This window comes from Acanthochromis polyacanthus, chromosome 20 (genome assembly GCF_021347895.1).
Source record: "Acanthochromis polyacanthus isolate Apoly-LR-REF ecotype Palm Island chromosome 20, KAUST_Apoly_ChrSc, whole genome shotgun sequence".
NCBI classification, from domain to species: Eukaryota; Metazoa; Chordata; class Actinopteri; family Pomacentridae; genus Acanthochromis; species Acanthochromis polyacanthus.
In genome coordinates this window covers 17,799,361-17,815,314 of record NC_067132.1, presented here as the reverse complement: position 1 = coordinate 17,815,314, position 15,954 = coordinate 17,799,361, and the positions used below count along the sequence as shown (strand labels likewise).

Here is a 15,954-nt window from a genome sequence, read left to right as displayed (position 1 = left end):
CTCCTTTCAGATTCTCGCCATCATATCAATACTGTTTATCGTCCTCTCAACCATCGCCCTCTCTCTGAACACCTTACCTGAGCTCCAGGTCACAGACGAGTTCGGTCAGGCCAACGACAACCCCCAGCTGGCCCACGTGGAGGCTGTGTGTATTGCCTGGTTCACTATGGAATATCTCCTACGCTTCCTCTCCTCTCCTAATAAATGGAAGTTCTTCAAAGGCCCGCTGAATGTCATTGACTTACTGGCCATTCTGCCCTATTATGTCACCATATTCCTAACGGAGTCCAACAAGAGTGTGCTACAGTTCCAAAATGTGCGGCGTGTGGTGCAGATATTCAGGATCATGAGAATATTGAGGATCCTGAAGTTGGCCAGACACTCCACAGGACTCCAGTCTCTAGGATTTACTTTGAGAAGGAGCTACAACGAACTGGGTCTGCTCATTTTGTTTCTCGCCATGGGCATCATGATATTTTCCAGCTTGGTCTTCTTTGCTGAGAAAGATGAAGATGCCACTAAATTCACCAGTATCCCTGCCTCATTCTGGTGGGCCACTATTACAATGACTACAGTCGGATATGGTGACATTTACCCACAGACTTTACTTGGAAAGATTGTAGGTGGACTCTGCTGCATTGCTGGAGTGCTTGTCATTGCTCTACCAATCCCCATTATTGTTAACAACTTCTCTGAGTTCTATAAGGAGCAGAAGAGGCAGGAGAAAGCCATCAAGAGGAGGGAGGCACTGGAGAGAGCCAAGAGGAATGGCAGCATTGTGTCGATGAACCTAAAAGATGCATTTGCCCGCAGTATGGAACTGATGGATGTGGTGGTAGAGAAAGGAGAAGACAAAACCTCCCTTGACAACCACCTGTCCCCTAACCGCTGGGGCAGCTCAACCAGGCACGCCAGCTCTGAAACCAACCTGAAATCACCAGATAAAAGAAACCCAGAGACACAGAACTCACCCCATCGTATAACCATCACCACCACGGGAAGTCCGCAGCGGACAAGCCGGACCCCACAACACCTGAGCGTTCAGAAACTGGAGGAGATGTACCAGATGACCAAGTCACAGTCCTTCACCAATCTCAACACCACAAGCTCCATGAGCACTCTGAGCACAACTATGACCGCGCCCGCCTCGCCGAAGAAATCCTACAGCCCCGAACTGACGCTAAAAGAGGAGGTGGAGCTGGAGATGAAGGAAGTCCAGCCCTCCTCAGGAAATAACTTCGCCAGCTGTTCAGCGGACTTAAGAAAACAGAGCTCCAACTCAGATGAGGAGGATGGTGGGCCATGTCAGATCAGACACCCCAGAGCCCCACCATCTCTGGATCTTAGCCAGCTGAGGGGTGGCCAGGGCTCTCCTGGCATCGTCCTCAAAGACGGCCGCTATCAAGCCGTCAACCCCAATGATGGGTCAGTGCTGCATATAGAAGGCGAGAGCTTTAACAGCACTGTGGAGCATATCCAGAGCTCTATAAGAGGGACTAATCCTCTCAAAATAAAAGGGTTGAAGGTCAACCTCAACAAAACCTCTGCTGATTGTCCTCTAACACCACCCAGCACTACCTCTCCTGGAGACATCAGCTCCAGCATCCTGGAAGATGAATCCCCCGAGGGAGAGACGTCGCCGCTCATCCCCAGTTCAGAGGAGCTGCTCCCAGTCACAGCGGAAGACAGCTGCCCCCTGTCCCCGAAGAGGCTGATGGTAGACACTCCACCTGGCGATGAAGATCAATCCACAGAGAACCACGAGGAGAAGCATCTGATGGAGGTGGCGGGCGCAGCCGTGGCGCCCTTGTCGCCCAAGACAGCAGCACAAAATTGCACCCAAGGCGTGGTGGGGGCGGGCGAGGAGGTGAAGGCCGACAGCAACCAAAGTGGACACAAAGTAGAGAACCACATGTTTACATCTGATATCCACCTGATACCTGGGGACGGCAGCCTCTCTCCAACCTGTGAAACCAGCATGTGAATGTACGAGAAGCTCTGAGGGACAATAGACCTACTACAACCTCAGCCTGGTGTGTGGGGTGAGCAGGAAGAAAGGTCAAGGGTGCAGATGCAGTGAAAGATATTTTTGCATGGCATGACAAGTCTCTTTTACTTGTGTTGTTGTGTATTGCTGATAAAGAAACTGCAGTGCTCCGTGCAGATTTGAGAATGACTCTGGAGCAAATGGCGGACTCAAAGAGGAGGAGGCTCTTGAAAAAAAAAACTGAGAATTCATCAACTCGTGTAAACACAGGTCCTCCCAATGTACATAATGACAGTCTCCTTTTTTTAGCAAAAGAAGGAAATGCACAGAGGGACTTATGTGTAAAAAGCATGCATTTAAAAACAGACAGATATTTTACGGTGCTTAGTTTGCTGAAAGCGCTTCACTGTAAATAGGACTAAGGCAATGACAATGCACAGGATGGCAAAGGAAGACTGTCACTGAAGGTACAAATATTTGCAATGTGAAAAAGGGGAGGGGTTTGAATCGACAGCCCTCAGACCGGGTGTTGCATCGTAGCGACCTATTAAAAAAACATATCATTACCTTTTGTGGAAATGCAAAGTGTTCCCATGACGACCCTGTAATGTTTTTTTTTTTCCTTTTTCTTGTGAAAAACGATGGTGTATGAAACTGTAACGTTGACATTTTTGCTTTTTGGTTTGTTCATAACAGCAGTTTCAGTTTGAGCATCCGATATTCAGTCTCTGAATTGATGAACGTGGGCATAAAGGACAAATACACCTTGGTTCCTCTCAAGTGCACACACCCGTAGTTGCCAAATATTTATTTAACCAGTAAGAACAGGGACTATCAGATCCTACAGCTATTGAAAATATGTATCATGCAGTTTCAGAATTTAGGATAAGATTTAGGATATGTAACTCCTTGTTCAGCCTTTGGATTCCATCCAAATCACAGGAAAGAACCTTATTTATTCTCTGACATCAGATATATACATCTAAAAGTAGTTTTTAAGAATAAAATATCAAATAAGTAGGTCTAGATTGGTTGTAGAAAAGTTCTACAGTAGGTAAGTGAGATTCCATAAAAACCGAGTTAAGACTATTTATTAATTCAGCTCAGTAGATCTGGTCATTAGCACAGATGTATGCTTTACACTATCATTATCTATTTTGGCATTTCAAAAGGGATAGACTACCATAAAAAGATGATAATATTCCTTCTGATATCAATGGACCAAATCAAGCACACTGACAAGCTTTTCTTCTATCTCAGCTGCATCATAACATATGATAATAAGATGTATTTTGACAGTAGTTCCGTTTTTTCCTTATGGTTTGTTTACCTCCATTGTGTTCATTGTCCTGTCCTCGACGCCCTGGTGTCATTGTTGACATTTGTTTCATACTACTGCAACCTTATGCGATCCTGCTGATAAGTTCAAGGCTTTTTTAAAAAAATGTATATCTGTGGTGTCTTGGACTGTAATTTATTGTGTTTTATTGTCAAAAACAACTATTTTCAGTCAAACTTAAACCCAAAGGAGTTTTTTTTTTCTTGTCTTCTCTCTTGCTTTTGTTTTACACTGACTGAAAATATCCGTTATATGTTGCCTTTGATTCCAATTTATTGCTGGAATATTAATTGATTGTTTCAGCATGTCACTTGGCTGAGTGTACTACTAAGGTGTTTGTGAAAGCCACACAAACTAGAATGACTATGACAGGAAAAACATGGGTGAATTCTTTGTTGTTTTACTGTCTTCTTTCTTTTTCTTATTAATATTATTATCATGATTATTATTTTTTTGTTTCTTTGTTGATTTGTTTGTTATTTTTCACAGAGAGGTGTGGAATGTGCAATACCGCATACTGCAATCTATGCAGGCCAAGAATTGTGGCACTTTATTTTATGTCTATGGGAATTTGTAAGTGTACAGGCAGAAATTACTTGTATTTTTCAAATGTTATATCTTTAATATGAGGCAAAACAGTATTACAACTACCAGAAACTCACAAACAATGCAAATGAGAATTCGACTTTTACTTTTTCATATTATATGGTTGGCAAAATGCTGCCGAGCACCTTAATGCCAGGTACCAATGGACCTCAAATTTGATTCTATCAGTGGGAATAGGGATCCAAATTGACCACCAGGGCCTTTTATATCGCTGTTAGATTTACATAAAAATCTAGCAAAGAAATGTCTGTGAAAAATATTAACATGATCTAATTTCAATGGCCACAAACAAAGGATTTTGTGTTTTTTGTGAATTAACGTTGAGAATGATTCTATTTTTTCTAAACCAAAATGGAGCACGACCACAATTTTCCTGCCATATGGTGGTTGAAATGATGCGTGCCTTTTCATAACACCGCTGTTTATGAGAAGGTAGCAAGTCATTTTGCTTTGTTCATATAGCACTGTACAGAAAATTCTAATTTTATAGGAGAAATCAGGTCTTTATGTAATAGATACAAGTAATGATATTGAGTTCTCAGGTTTTCTATAACTCTCTGATGTTCTGATTGGATAGATTATCTGTTTTTTCTTTAACGGCTAACGTCAACTAGTTACTTCTGTACTTTTTGAAAGGTGATGTTGTCAAATTCACATTGATGTCTTGGCTCCCGGAGTAAGGAGCCGCAATATTTCTCCCTCCTCCTGGGTAATCTGTGTACCACATTCAGTATCCACCCCCATCAGTCTTCAGTGAGGCAGGAAGGAGGACAAAGACGTTTGAGCGTTAAGAAGGCAGAAGAAGAGGGAGAGTGACCAGGAAGAGATCCCTACTGTCCCTGGACTGATCCATCCGATTATTTCCCATGCTGACACCACTGAGTGCTCCAATCCTTACAGCTTCAGAGGCTCTAACCCCATGGCACGCCCTCAGGAACACTGACCAGTGGTTTAAAGGAAGGCTAGCATGAGAAAAGAAACGGAGGCCTCCTAAATGGTTTCATTGCATCAGTTGTGGTCCATATTTTCTTTTTGTCTGTGTACATACTGGATGCCCAAAGTAGCATAATCTGACGCAGTGATCAGATATTCATGTGAGACCTCATGGAGTTAACTTTGTGAAAATCCCTCATCGGAAACTCAGATTCTTTGGTACTCTCCGAAGTAAAATGCGGGATCAGTGGTGGTTGTTGTTGTTGTTGTTGTTTGGGATTTTCATTTGTCTTTGTTGTTTTTTTTAATTTATGAAAGAAGGTTGGATGATAACCTTCTTGTTAACACTTGTTTTTTTTCTCTACCTGTACATTAAATTTTTCCCTCATCCCTTGTTTGTAGTAATCATGTCTCCGTGTTAGCCTTGAGTAATCCTTCATTTTGACAGGTAGGGTAGAGAAACAAGGGATTTGGATTGGTCAGTTGTATCCCCTAGGGATGAAGTTTGTGTGGATAGTAAGATTAATTCTGTGAGCTGACAGCAAAAGGAACGTGCTCTGTCTTACTGTCTCACGATGGCATATTCATCTGTGATACTGTACACGGTGGACATGTTGAGTCTTTATTTTCTCTGAGAGAATGGGTATAGTCCGTGTCACTCATGCGTGCTTACCAAACCTTGCTCCCTAAAATGCGTAAAGCAACATCGTTTGTTCTTATGTCTCTGTATATTCTGCCTCTTACATTTTTTTGTTTGTTTTTGGACTGTTTTCTGTTCAGCTATGAGAGAACATAATCATTAGACACATTCTGAGCTACAGACTGTTTCTGTACAAAGCATCATCTTTGTATGCATGTAGTAGTCCGAACAAATATGTGACCACAGAACACTTTGTTATGGTACACGTACGTCAACATTTCTGTAGAGCATTGTTCCCCATTACGTCTATTAGCATATGCAGAATAACAAATAAATGTGTATATAACTCGTGCGTTTATGTGTCTGGTGTTCTCTATACAGCACACAAGCTGGTGTTTGGAGGCCACATATGCATTCTGCATATGCATCTCTTGCATATTAAGGATCATTACATAAAAGACACGAGTTTATAAATCATTCCTACTTGCACCAGTTAAAAACTGAGATTGCATTTGCAGCAAGAAGGTAAAGTTGATTTCATATTCAAAAGTGCAGACAGCTCAGCAATCTGGCATTACTGGCTGATAAATGATTTATCACTGGAGGGAAATGTTTTCCATTCCATTCGATGCAATTAATGCAAGTCCACGTTTCTGTTGCGTTCCGCTGCCGAACACTGTTGCTGAACACAAACTCTCTTAAACCTCAAAAGCAAAGGCTCTGGCATGATATGTCAGGGAAAAGACTGAGAATGCATGCACAAAAAGAAAGTAAAGATATTAATAATAGATTATACAAAAGTATTTGGGCTGTTATCACTGTATTTCTTGTATTGCATGGGGGTATAAAGACAGACTATTTCATAACAATTTTCAATACATAATGCAGTGATGCTGCTTTGTAATCCAAAGTTGTTTAAAATGTAAGACTAAACCAGGAACCTGCAGAGAATGTACGTAGTACCTTAGAAGTTTGATGTCAAAGTTATTAAAAACATATTTTTCTGTCCTTTATTTAGTCTTTTAGAGTTTCAAAGTTATACACACCAGAAATATTTTAAGTTTGGAAAAATGAGTGCAAACATCTACTTACAGATGCTTTAAAGCCCCTTTCCAGTTATTGATTAAACCCCGAAAAGTTAATTACTCTTTGTCTAAATTGCACATTTAGAAGTATTTTTTTTTCATAAAATAATCTCGTCCTCCCTTAAAGTAACTTCAGTAAGACCCTACACTGTACATGACAATTACAGTTTTAATTTTAGAGTAATTTTGCTGTTCCTTATTCAATCTGAAACTGATTCTGAAACAATAATAGCGATAAAAAGTTACATTAAAGCTCCACAAGTTGACAGTTCCTTACATGTGTTGCATATGAAACCTCAGAAGCCTAAATTCATGTTTTTGAAACACTGAATAGATGACTCAGATTACATTCAAGCATACATAAAAAGATGGTTGTGTTTGCAAGGTTATCAAGAGGGGGAAAAATAGATTTTTTTTAACAGAGTTGGTCTTTTAAAATGTGTCATTTGTGGTTTATTTTAATAAATGGAAGCTTATAGCAGAGTTAACGATGCAATCTACAAGTTGCATACCTGCCTGCTTGTAAAAACTTTATTCTATAATACTCATAGTGAGGCATTTGCTGTACAACAATCCAAAACAGGCTAAAGTGGCAGGTGAGTCACTTTTGATCTGAAAAAATCTGAACAAACTTTAAAAATATATTAAAATTTAAATTTTACAGAGTTTATTTTATGGTTGCTGTGCTTTAATGCATTGCACTTCGCAAGAGTTTAATTTTTTTAGCCACATGCTTTTTTTTTAGAAAGCAGTCGATGTTATAGTTCCTCCTCGCCACCAGGGGGCGGTGCGGTTTCTGCAATGAAGCTGAACTAGGAGAAAATAGCTGAAACGCGCGGAAATTAAGTAATTCACAAAGAAGAAGACGTCAGAGAACTTCAAATAGGAAACGGCATGGAGCCTGAAAACAATAACACAACCGATTCAGACGCAGATAGTATACATGAAAATGTGAGTTTCTCAGAAGTTACTACTGTTGCTTCAGGATGGATGCTGGACTTCATGTTTGTGAGTTTGTGTCGCCATTTCAAGGAGGGGAAATTTGATGAATTCAATGAGGCGCTGTCGATTCTCGAAGGTGAGTTTAGTCAACAAGCTAACAGGTGTTTAGCTAGCGGGTTAATAGACCTTAACTACTTGTTTACTAATATTTATCTCTGTCCAGTTTGTGGAGATGTGAGAGTAGCGTTCTGAGATATTTACATTTCTTTAAGTTTAATTAGTGCCAATACAAGTTGACAAAACTGAAACAACTTATAACGTAACAGTTGCCTGGGTAACATTAACTGGAGAGGCGTAAATTCTAAAGTTTTTCAACTATTCTACATCACCAGGAAACTTCCACAGTGGTTTGCTTAGTTATACAGTGTTCTAACATTTCATGTTTGTTGAATGAGGTATCATTTGCTTAAGTATGTACAAATCTAAGCACTGAATGAAGCCACTTTCAAGTTCACACTTTTAACACTGTTTTTTGAATATTCATTTTTAGCTCATTCTATATCAGACAATCCTTTCAACGGCCGGGGAATCTATTTTTTGCCACTATTCGTAAATAAAATGTTCTATAAACATTTCTCTATGAATGATAAATGAACAAAGCCCTAAATAGAAACTTCCAGAATATAGATAGGAGCAAAACTGGGAGGTTTGGTGTCTGTAGGTGCTAAAGAGAGAAATCCAGATCAGATTTTTTTTAAAAAAATGGACTTTTAAATATATGTATTGTACAATCCTAAATATTTGTTTATACAGTGGTATGAGAAAGTATCTGAACCTTTTGGAACTTCTCACATTTCTGCATAAAATCACCATCAAATGTGATCTGATCTTTGTCAAAAAATCACACAGATTAAAAAACAGTGTCTGCTTTAACTAAAACCACCCAAACATTTATAGGTTTTCATATTTTAATGAAGATAGCATGCAAACAATGACAGAAGGGGGAGGAATACGTAACTGAACAATCACATTTAATATTTTGTGCCCCCCCCCCCTCCCCCTCCCCTTTGGCAGCAATAACTTCGCTTCCTGTAGCTGCAGATCAGTCTGGCACGTCAATCAGGACTAATATTGGCCCATTCTTCTTTACGAAACTGCTGTAGTTCAGTCAGATTCCTGGGATGTCTGGCATGAATCGCTGTCTTGAGGTCATGCCACAGCATCTCAATGGGGTTCAAGTCTGGACTTTGACTTGGCCACTCCAGAACGTGTATTTTGTTCTTCTGAAACCATTCTAAAGTTGATTTACTTCTGTGTTTTGGATCACTGTCTTGTTGCAGCATCCATCCTCTTTTTAGCTTCAACTGTCTGACAGACGGCCTCAGGTTTTCCTGCAAAACATCCTGATAAACATTTGAATTCATTTTTCCATTAATGATTGCAAGTTGTCCAGGCCCTGAGGCAGCAAAACAGCCCCAAACCATGATGCACCCTCCACCTTGCTTCACAGTGGGGATGAGGTGTTGATGTTGGTGAGCTGTTCCATTTTTCCTCCACGCATGACGTTGTGTGTTCCTCCCAAACAATTCAACTTTGGTTTCATCAGTCCATAACATATTTTGCCAAAACTTCTGTGGAGTGTCCAAGTGCCTTTTTGCGAACATTAAACGAGCAACAATGTTTTTTTTAAGACAGCAGTGGCTTCCTCCGTGGAGTCCTCCCATGAACACCATTCTTGGCCATTGTTTTACATATAGTTGATGTGTGCACAGAGATATTGGACTGTGCCAGTGATTTCTGAGAGTCTTTAGCAGACACTCTAGGGTTCTTTTTTACCTCTCTGAGTATTCTGTGCTGAACTCTTGGCGTCATCTTTGGTGGACGGCCACTCCTTGGGAGAGAAGCAACAGTGCCAAACTCTCTCCATTTGTAGACCACTTCTCTGACTGTCGATTGATGAACATCCAGACTTTTAGAGATGGTTTTGTATCCTTTCCCAGCTTTATACAAATCAACAATTCTTGATCGCAGGTCTTCAGACAGCTCTTTTGAGCGAGCCATGGTGCACATCAGACAATACTTCTCATCAAGACAATTCTTACCAGGTGTGTGTTTTATAGTGGGCAGGGCAGCTTTAAGCCACTCATCAGTGATTGGGCACACACCTGACCTAAATTGTTTGGTAGAAATTGGTTTCAATAGCTCTTTAAGTCTCCTTAGGCAGAGGGTTCAGTTACGTATTCCTCCCCCTTCTGTCATTGTTTGCATGCTATCCTCATTAAAATATGAAACCCTATAAATGTTTGGGTGGTTTTAGTTAAAGCAGACACTGTTTTTTCATCTGTGTGATTTTGACAAAGATCAGATCATATTTGATGGTGATTTTATGCAGAAATGTGAGAAATTCCAAAAGGTTCAGATACTTTTTCATACCACTGTAGATCGTCTTTTTACGAGAAATTGTTTAGCCAGTGGCTATCACTAAGAAACTTCCTAATTTGGATATTTATAGTCGGCCAGATATTTTTTGTCTGTGACAGATTTTCTGAAATTTAATATTTAAATATGCAGGTGAGATATTATGTTATGAAACTGGTTCTTATTTGCAAAAACATCGACTACTAAAGGTATTTTAAGATTATTGAATGTCCAGTCCATTGGAAAACACAGCTTTTGTCTGTAGTGTTTTGCATTACAGCCAGTTTAAAACTGAGCAAGGGATGCCTTCAAGCTTTAAGAATGCCTGTAAGCTGCAGCTTATCTCCTATTAATATACAAAGGCAGTCCAGTGCTGAAATAATATTGTATGAGAATTGGCTTGCTGAGTAGTCCAAGAAAGACTAATAAGATAATGTAACATGAACAATATAAAAGGATGAATTCAGAAATTGTAAGACCCCTAAAACATCTTAACAGTGGTGTTTTTAATGCCCATGCTGCCGCTGAAACTCGTCACTTTTCCTGTTAAACTGACACAAGTAGCTATACTAATTGAAAATGAAAATACATAGTAAGTAGCTCCTTCAATATGTAATGGTCTAATTATCATCTAAAAAAAGTCTCCTGACCAAGACTGTTTTGTGATTTTGTTTATTTTTGCTTTCCCCTAGCCATTTCTCAGAGTCCATCTCTCAAAGGAAAGCTCTATGAAGAGAAAAAGCTGATATCCGCCTTCGTCGCTAGAGTCTTTCATGGAAAGCAGTTGGGTAAGTTGTTGCAGGCAGAAGCTGAATTAGACCTCCCTCTGTCTGCACGTGCATAACTTCTACATGTGGAGTGATATTGTTTGGCTACTTTTGAGTGAAAGTTGGTACTGCGGAGGTCAGAATGGACTGTATATCTTGCCGCATGCATTCCTATAGAAAGTGTAATGACCTGCCACTGCCTCTCAGTTGTCATTATGAAACTATTTGTTATTCGAACGTTGTCCTTCACACAAATGCCCATAAGCAATAATCCCAAGACTTATGCCCATTTATTATAAAAAATCATTTATATGAGCAGCGAGTCTTATTTTTCCACCCAAGATACAGACTAGGGGTCTGTTTACAATTTCATGCTTGAGTTAAAACTAATTCCAGCATAAATTAAAGTGCATGTAAAACCACTAGAGACATTGAAAACAGCAAAAAAAAATACTGGTTTAAAAATATATCCTGTGCTTCTTTACTCACAAATGTACCAGATGCTGTTTATTTACCATGTTCTCTGCTGATTTTCTACAGACGTCTTTTTTGAGGAGGATAACTCAGTGATGCCTCTGATGTCTGCTGCCAATATATGGTCAAACCTAGAACACACTGTGGCAGATGGAAGTCTGTTTGAAAAGATTACCAAGCTTTTGCTTGTCCAGGTATTTCTACAGTATTTGTGTGTTTTTTTAACCACAGTCTAAATAATTAAAACACCAACAAGATTAGGTCTAAGAATATACAGACTGTGTGTTGTATTAAAGACGTGTGTGTTAAGAGCAAAAGGAATAGCAAGGTTATATGTCTTACACTGGAGGCTCACTCTAAGTCTTATGGGTGTACATTTGCTCTGTGCCTAGTCTGTGGCTGTCTGCTTGGAGAAAGGCCAAAGATCTTCTGCCTCCTCTGCCCTCAAGTGGTTTGAGAATAACCATCAATTCCAACACACTTCTGTACGTCATTTTCTGTCTTCTTCTTTTCAAATGCACACGATCACTTCTGGGCAACACGTTGTGCTCCATGGCGTTTGATTTTTAACATTTAGCGTTTCTTCACAGAACTTGGGAGTTAAGCTGTCAAAAATAGTGGCACAGAGAGACCCTTCCCACCCATACTTCATGAACTTCAGCTTCAGCGGCTTGCTCGACACCGTCCAGTCCTATTTGGATGCTTACTTGGAGAAGAATCCCTCTGACTACCTTCTTAAGGTACAGGACACGTGGGAGCTTCATTTGCTGCTCATGGTAGCAGATAGTACAGCACTAAATTAGGTTAGTAGGGACATGATTGCTGTGTGGGCACTGACATTACCTGAATCAATGTATTTTTAATTATATTCTACAAGATATATTTAATTTTAATCATATTTCAGATTCATCAGAGTTAAGGGAATTTGTTGTGCCGAAAAGTAGCGTCGGTTTTACGTCGACACGAGGAAACTGTTTTTGCTAAGTAGCATGTTGTAGATGAATTTTAGCTTCTCATGTTTGTCTTTTAATCCAAAAAAATGTATGAAAAGCATCTTTTGTTTTTTGCTGCTCAGCTGTTTGTGATGTGGATTTAATTGGCAAATACTCTGATCTGTTTAGCGTTTCTCTGTAGCTAACAGGCAAAGTTTCACAAACAAATTTTAGCAGTCAGTAATTTTTTTTTAGATCCCGTGTACGGACTACGCCTCCGTCCTCCTGAGTAATGGAGCTCTGGCCAACTGAAGGCGCAGATGTGACATGATCACTCATAGCTAATTGACAATTTGTCATCAAATTAGTTGGAAGGGCAAACTGCTTCATTCAGCAGAGTCATCCTCAGGGTCTAACAGACTTGCTTATTCAGGAAAGTTGCAAGAATGATTTGCACGCAAGCCCATGACCTCTGGAAGGTTAGACTTGCAAGGGTATTGTAACGACAGGCCTCATTAGTCCTGCTTTGTCATTACACAATGCTTACAGCGGAAAGTTAGTTGTTTGAAAAGGCTGTAAGAATTTCGATACTCGAAGTAATGTATCTAAATGTGTTCATGTCTAACTCTCCATCTGTCAGGCAGCGACAGAGATGGTCCAGTCATCCCAGCTCACTGAAGATTTGGAGGATGTGGAATCAGAGGACAGCCCTGTCTCAAAAACAACCAATGGACTGAGAAAAAATAATCACAAGTAGGAAATAATATTGACACACTCCCATTATCTGCTGATGTTAGGCCCTCCAGAAAAACGCGATTATGCGATTGCATGAATTCCCGCATTAATCACCAAAATGCCGCTGATTATGCGGGGATCAATTATTTCCCAAAAGGCCGCATAATCCCCGCAAAACAGCGCATAATTCCCGCAAGAATCTCACATTTCCACGAAAAAAAAGACAAATATGCGGGTCCCGCTTGATTTCACAATTTCCGCATAAAATGAGAAAACTATAACCGATATAAATGGGGTTGTGAGTGAGTTTTTATGCGACACCTGGCCTGACGTCATCAGTTCGCGCATTCACACACACAGGAGAAGCACGAGCTGATGCGGAGCGCGGCGCCAGTGTTGCCAACTTAGCGACTTTCTCGCTAAATCTAGCGACTTTCCAAAGCGTCCTAGCGGCTTTTTTTGTCAAAAGCGACTAGCCACAAATCTAGTGACTTTTTCTGCCGTTTTGGAGACTGACAGGAAAACTCGGATCATTCTGCAGGTACTGTCCTCAACAAGCAGCAGATGCCGCTGTGAGCTCCTCCCCCTCCCAAAGCACAGGCTGTCAGTCCAGTAACCCCACAGCAGTCCCAGTGTCTGATTAGAGGACACATCCCTCCGCGGCCAGACAGCAGGTGAATCGCGCATATTTTTGCATATTTCACAGCTATTTGCATACTTTGCAACTTTCCGCAATTTCCCCGCATAAAATGGCATAAAAACCCCGCATATTTATTCGCATAATCAAGGATTTTAGCCCGCGTTTTTCTGGAGGGTCTATGATGTACACAATTATTTATGCCCTGTATTGCAAATTATCCTGCACATTCAAATCCTTAAAGGAAAAATAGAGTGCTGTGTGTTTGAGTTTAATATTTTCAGGTCTAACTTCAGCAAGCTGTCCTAAACACTAGATAATTTGCTCATGTGGGGTAAGAAATAAGTTTGTCACACTGCATTATGCTTCCACAGACCAAAGCGGAAACTGCTGTCCAGTAACATTACTGACTTATGGAAACCCGAGTCGTGCAAGAAGCTTTGTGTTTCTGTCAAGCGGCTCCCCGCTAACGGTGCGTTGTATTTCTTTCTTCCTAGCTTTGATTTCTGCCTGTGCTTTAATCTGGCGTAACAATACTTATACAATACTGAGCATGAACAAATGCTAAAGAATTGTAAATGTCCCACCATATCAGAGGTATCTCAGAAAGCATCTGAAAAGCCAGTGGAGGCTTCAGAGGTACCAAAAAGAAGAAAAGCCCCTCAGGTAAGTTAAACCACACGGCTCTTTCCATGTTGGGTGATTAATCCCATATCAAATCAGATTAATGATAGATAAAATGAATTGTGTTTCTTTTAAGAGCTGATGCGATGACTGGTGCATTTTCAGTGTTGACTTTGGTGCCAATATTTTAAAAATATGTTCTTTGGGATGTGGATTTGGTGCGTTACAACAAATGTGTTCCTTTAGTATCACTGGCTAATTGTTCACACAAATTGTTTTTGACTCCAGCTGCAGTCAGAGTTGTAGACAGTGTTGGCCACAGTAAAGTCCAACTGAGCTCAGGCTTCAAAAGCATGGAAGTACTTCAATTACCACCAAACAAAAAGGTAGTTATTACAGTGAGCAAAGTTTCAGTATCATACCACAGCAGCAGTAACACACTGACAGTATTCGGCACAGAACAAACATCTGTTTGTCCCAATAAAGCTCTTTGAACGTGTTTTTCTGGGTCTGTTGTCGGACAACAGAACAAATGTGAAATAGTGACTAAAACGTGACTCATTAAGACTACATGTTAATCATCAGTCAGTTCCAAGCTTAATTTGTAGACGGAAGTTGAAAACTGCTGCTGTGCTGTGAATTTGGCTGTTCTAATAGATTTTAAAGATCCCACCAAAGTCAGTCAGAGTTGCTTTAGCTGCTCTGTGGTTCTAAGTTATCTGCCGTGTTGCACTTTGTTTAATATACAGACCAAATGTTTTCACTGTTATAGGGGGTTAAATAGAAATTTGGATTTTTTTTTTAAAATTTATTCATGTCATGTTGCAAATACCAGTTAAACTGTAATTTTACACGCTAATATGTAAACATTGTTTGACATTTTGCACTGTGCTGTGTTAATTACCTACAATTTGTCAAAATGAAGTGAACTTAAAGGAATTGGTCAGTTTGCTCTTTCCGAGGAAAATTTAATCATTTATATTAAGTGACTAGTTCAATAGTGGACAAATTAATTGGTAGAAAAATAGTTATTAATAGCAGCCCTACTTCTTGTCCTTGGAGTTAAATTCTGGATAATGCGAAACATGAAAATAATGTTTTATCTTTGTTGGTTTTTGTTTTTTTTGTTTGTTTTTTTTTAGAAATGGACCCATCAGCTGGACAAATACCTCAAGGAAGGCGTTAAACGTCACGGCCATGGGAGGTGGGCGCAAATTTTAAAGGATTATGACTTTGAAGGACGCACTGGCACCATGCTCAAAGACCGCTGGAGAGTTCTGATGAGGTCTCATGAAGTGGGGTAAGAGGGAGAGAACCCCTCCAAGCAGCTTGTAAATAATTGGACAGGTTAATGCAGTGCTCTTATTTGAATCACTGAAGATATTCCCATATGCTGCTGGTATCATTTGCTTTGTTGCTGTTTTGTTGCACCAAGACAATATGCCACTAGAGGGCAGTCAGCACAACAATCAAATGAGCTATTTGCATTAACTTCTATTTTAGAATGCATTTGATTAAATACAAAATTTGTAAATGTGGCCACATGTACAGTGTAGCAGTTCACGTGTAAATATACTATGGACATAGCTACTTCACTCATTTATCCTTCCGTAGACAGGGGAACTATTTGTTCTTTTATCTTTTTAATGCATAGCCTCAGCTTGTACAAAGTAAATATAATACCACAGCGGACTCTCCACACAAATCATTTTTGTAATTTATGTTGCCATGAAAGGGAGTATTTTGAATGAAAAAATTTTTTTCACTTTTATATTTTAAGTTAAATATTGTTCCAATAAAAGTGTTTTAAAAAATGAATACAGCAGTGGTGTATT

At 39.9% G+C, this 15,954-nt stretch overlaps 2 protein-coding genes across 4 annotated transcripts in view; both read left to right on the top strand.

The window, feature by feature from the left end:
- kcnb2b (potassium voltage-gated channel subfamily B member 2b) overlaps window positions 1–5,857 on the top strand; it is an 88,568-nt gene extending 82,711 nt beyond the window's left edge. The window contains 1 exon segment of the mRNA XM_022195024.2: window positions 11–5,857. Within this exon segment, the coding sequence (XP_022050716.2) occupies window positions 11–1,984 (1,974 nt within the window). The 3' untranslated portion in view covers window positions 1,985–5,857.
- A 1,578-nt stretch (window positions 5,858–7,435) lies between these two features.
- On the top strand, window positions 7,436–15,937 carry terf1 (telomeric repeat binding factor (NIMA-interacting) 1). 3 transcript variants are annotated; one of them, XR_007938504.1, is made up of 10 exons: window positions 7,436–7,668; window positions 10,643–10,738; window positions 11,258–11,385; window positions 11,584–11,676; window positions 11,782–11,931; window positions 12,764–12,876; window positions 13,870–13,967; window positions 14,091–14,161; window positions 14,408–14,505; window positions 15,262–15,381. XR_007938504.1 is itself a non-coding variant. In XM_022195025.2 (9 exons), exons 1-9 carry the CDS (start codon window positions 7,485–7,487, stop codon window positions 15,421–15,423), a joined length of 1,095 nt encoding a protein of 364 aa, XP_022050717.2. In that variant the 5' UTR covers window positions 7,436–7,484; the 3' UTR covers window positions 15,424–15,937. The 3 variants fall into 3 exon arrangements, 2 of the variants coding, with proteins under 2 accessions (XP_022050717.2, XP_051796621.1); XM_022195025.2 differs by lacking the exon at window positions 14,408–14,505 and having other exon boundaries at window positions 15,262–15,937; XM_051940661.1 differs by lacking the exons at window positions 14,091–14,161; window positions 14,408–14,505 and having other exon boundaries at window positions 15,262–15,937.
- Window positions 15,938–15,954: the final 17 nt, after the last annotated feature.

Coding starts and splice junctions, on each gene's coding strand:
- terf1 (XM_022195025.2), top strand. CDS start 7,485: ATGGAGCCTGAAAACAATAACACAACCGATTCAGACGCAGATAGTATA. Junction 11,386..11,583: donor CCAAGCTTTTGCTTGTCCAG/GTATTTCTACAG, acceptor CTCTGTGCCTAG/TCTGTGGCTGTCTGCTTGGA. Junction 11,932..12,763: donor CCTCTGACTACCTTCTTAAG/GTACAGGACACG, acceptor TCCATCTGTCAG/GCAGCGACAGAGATGGTCCA.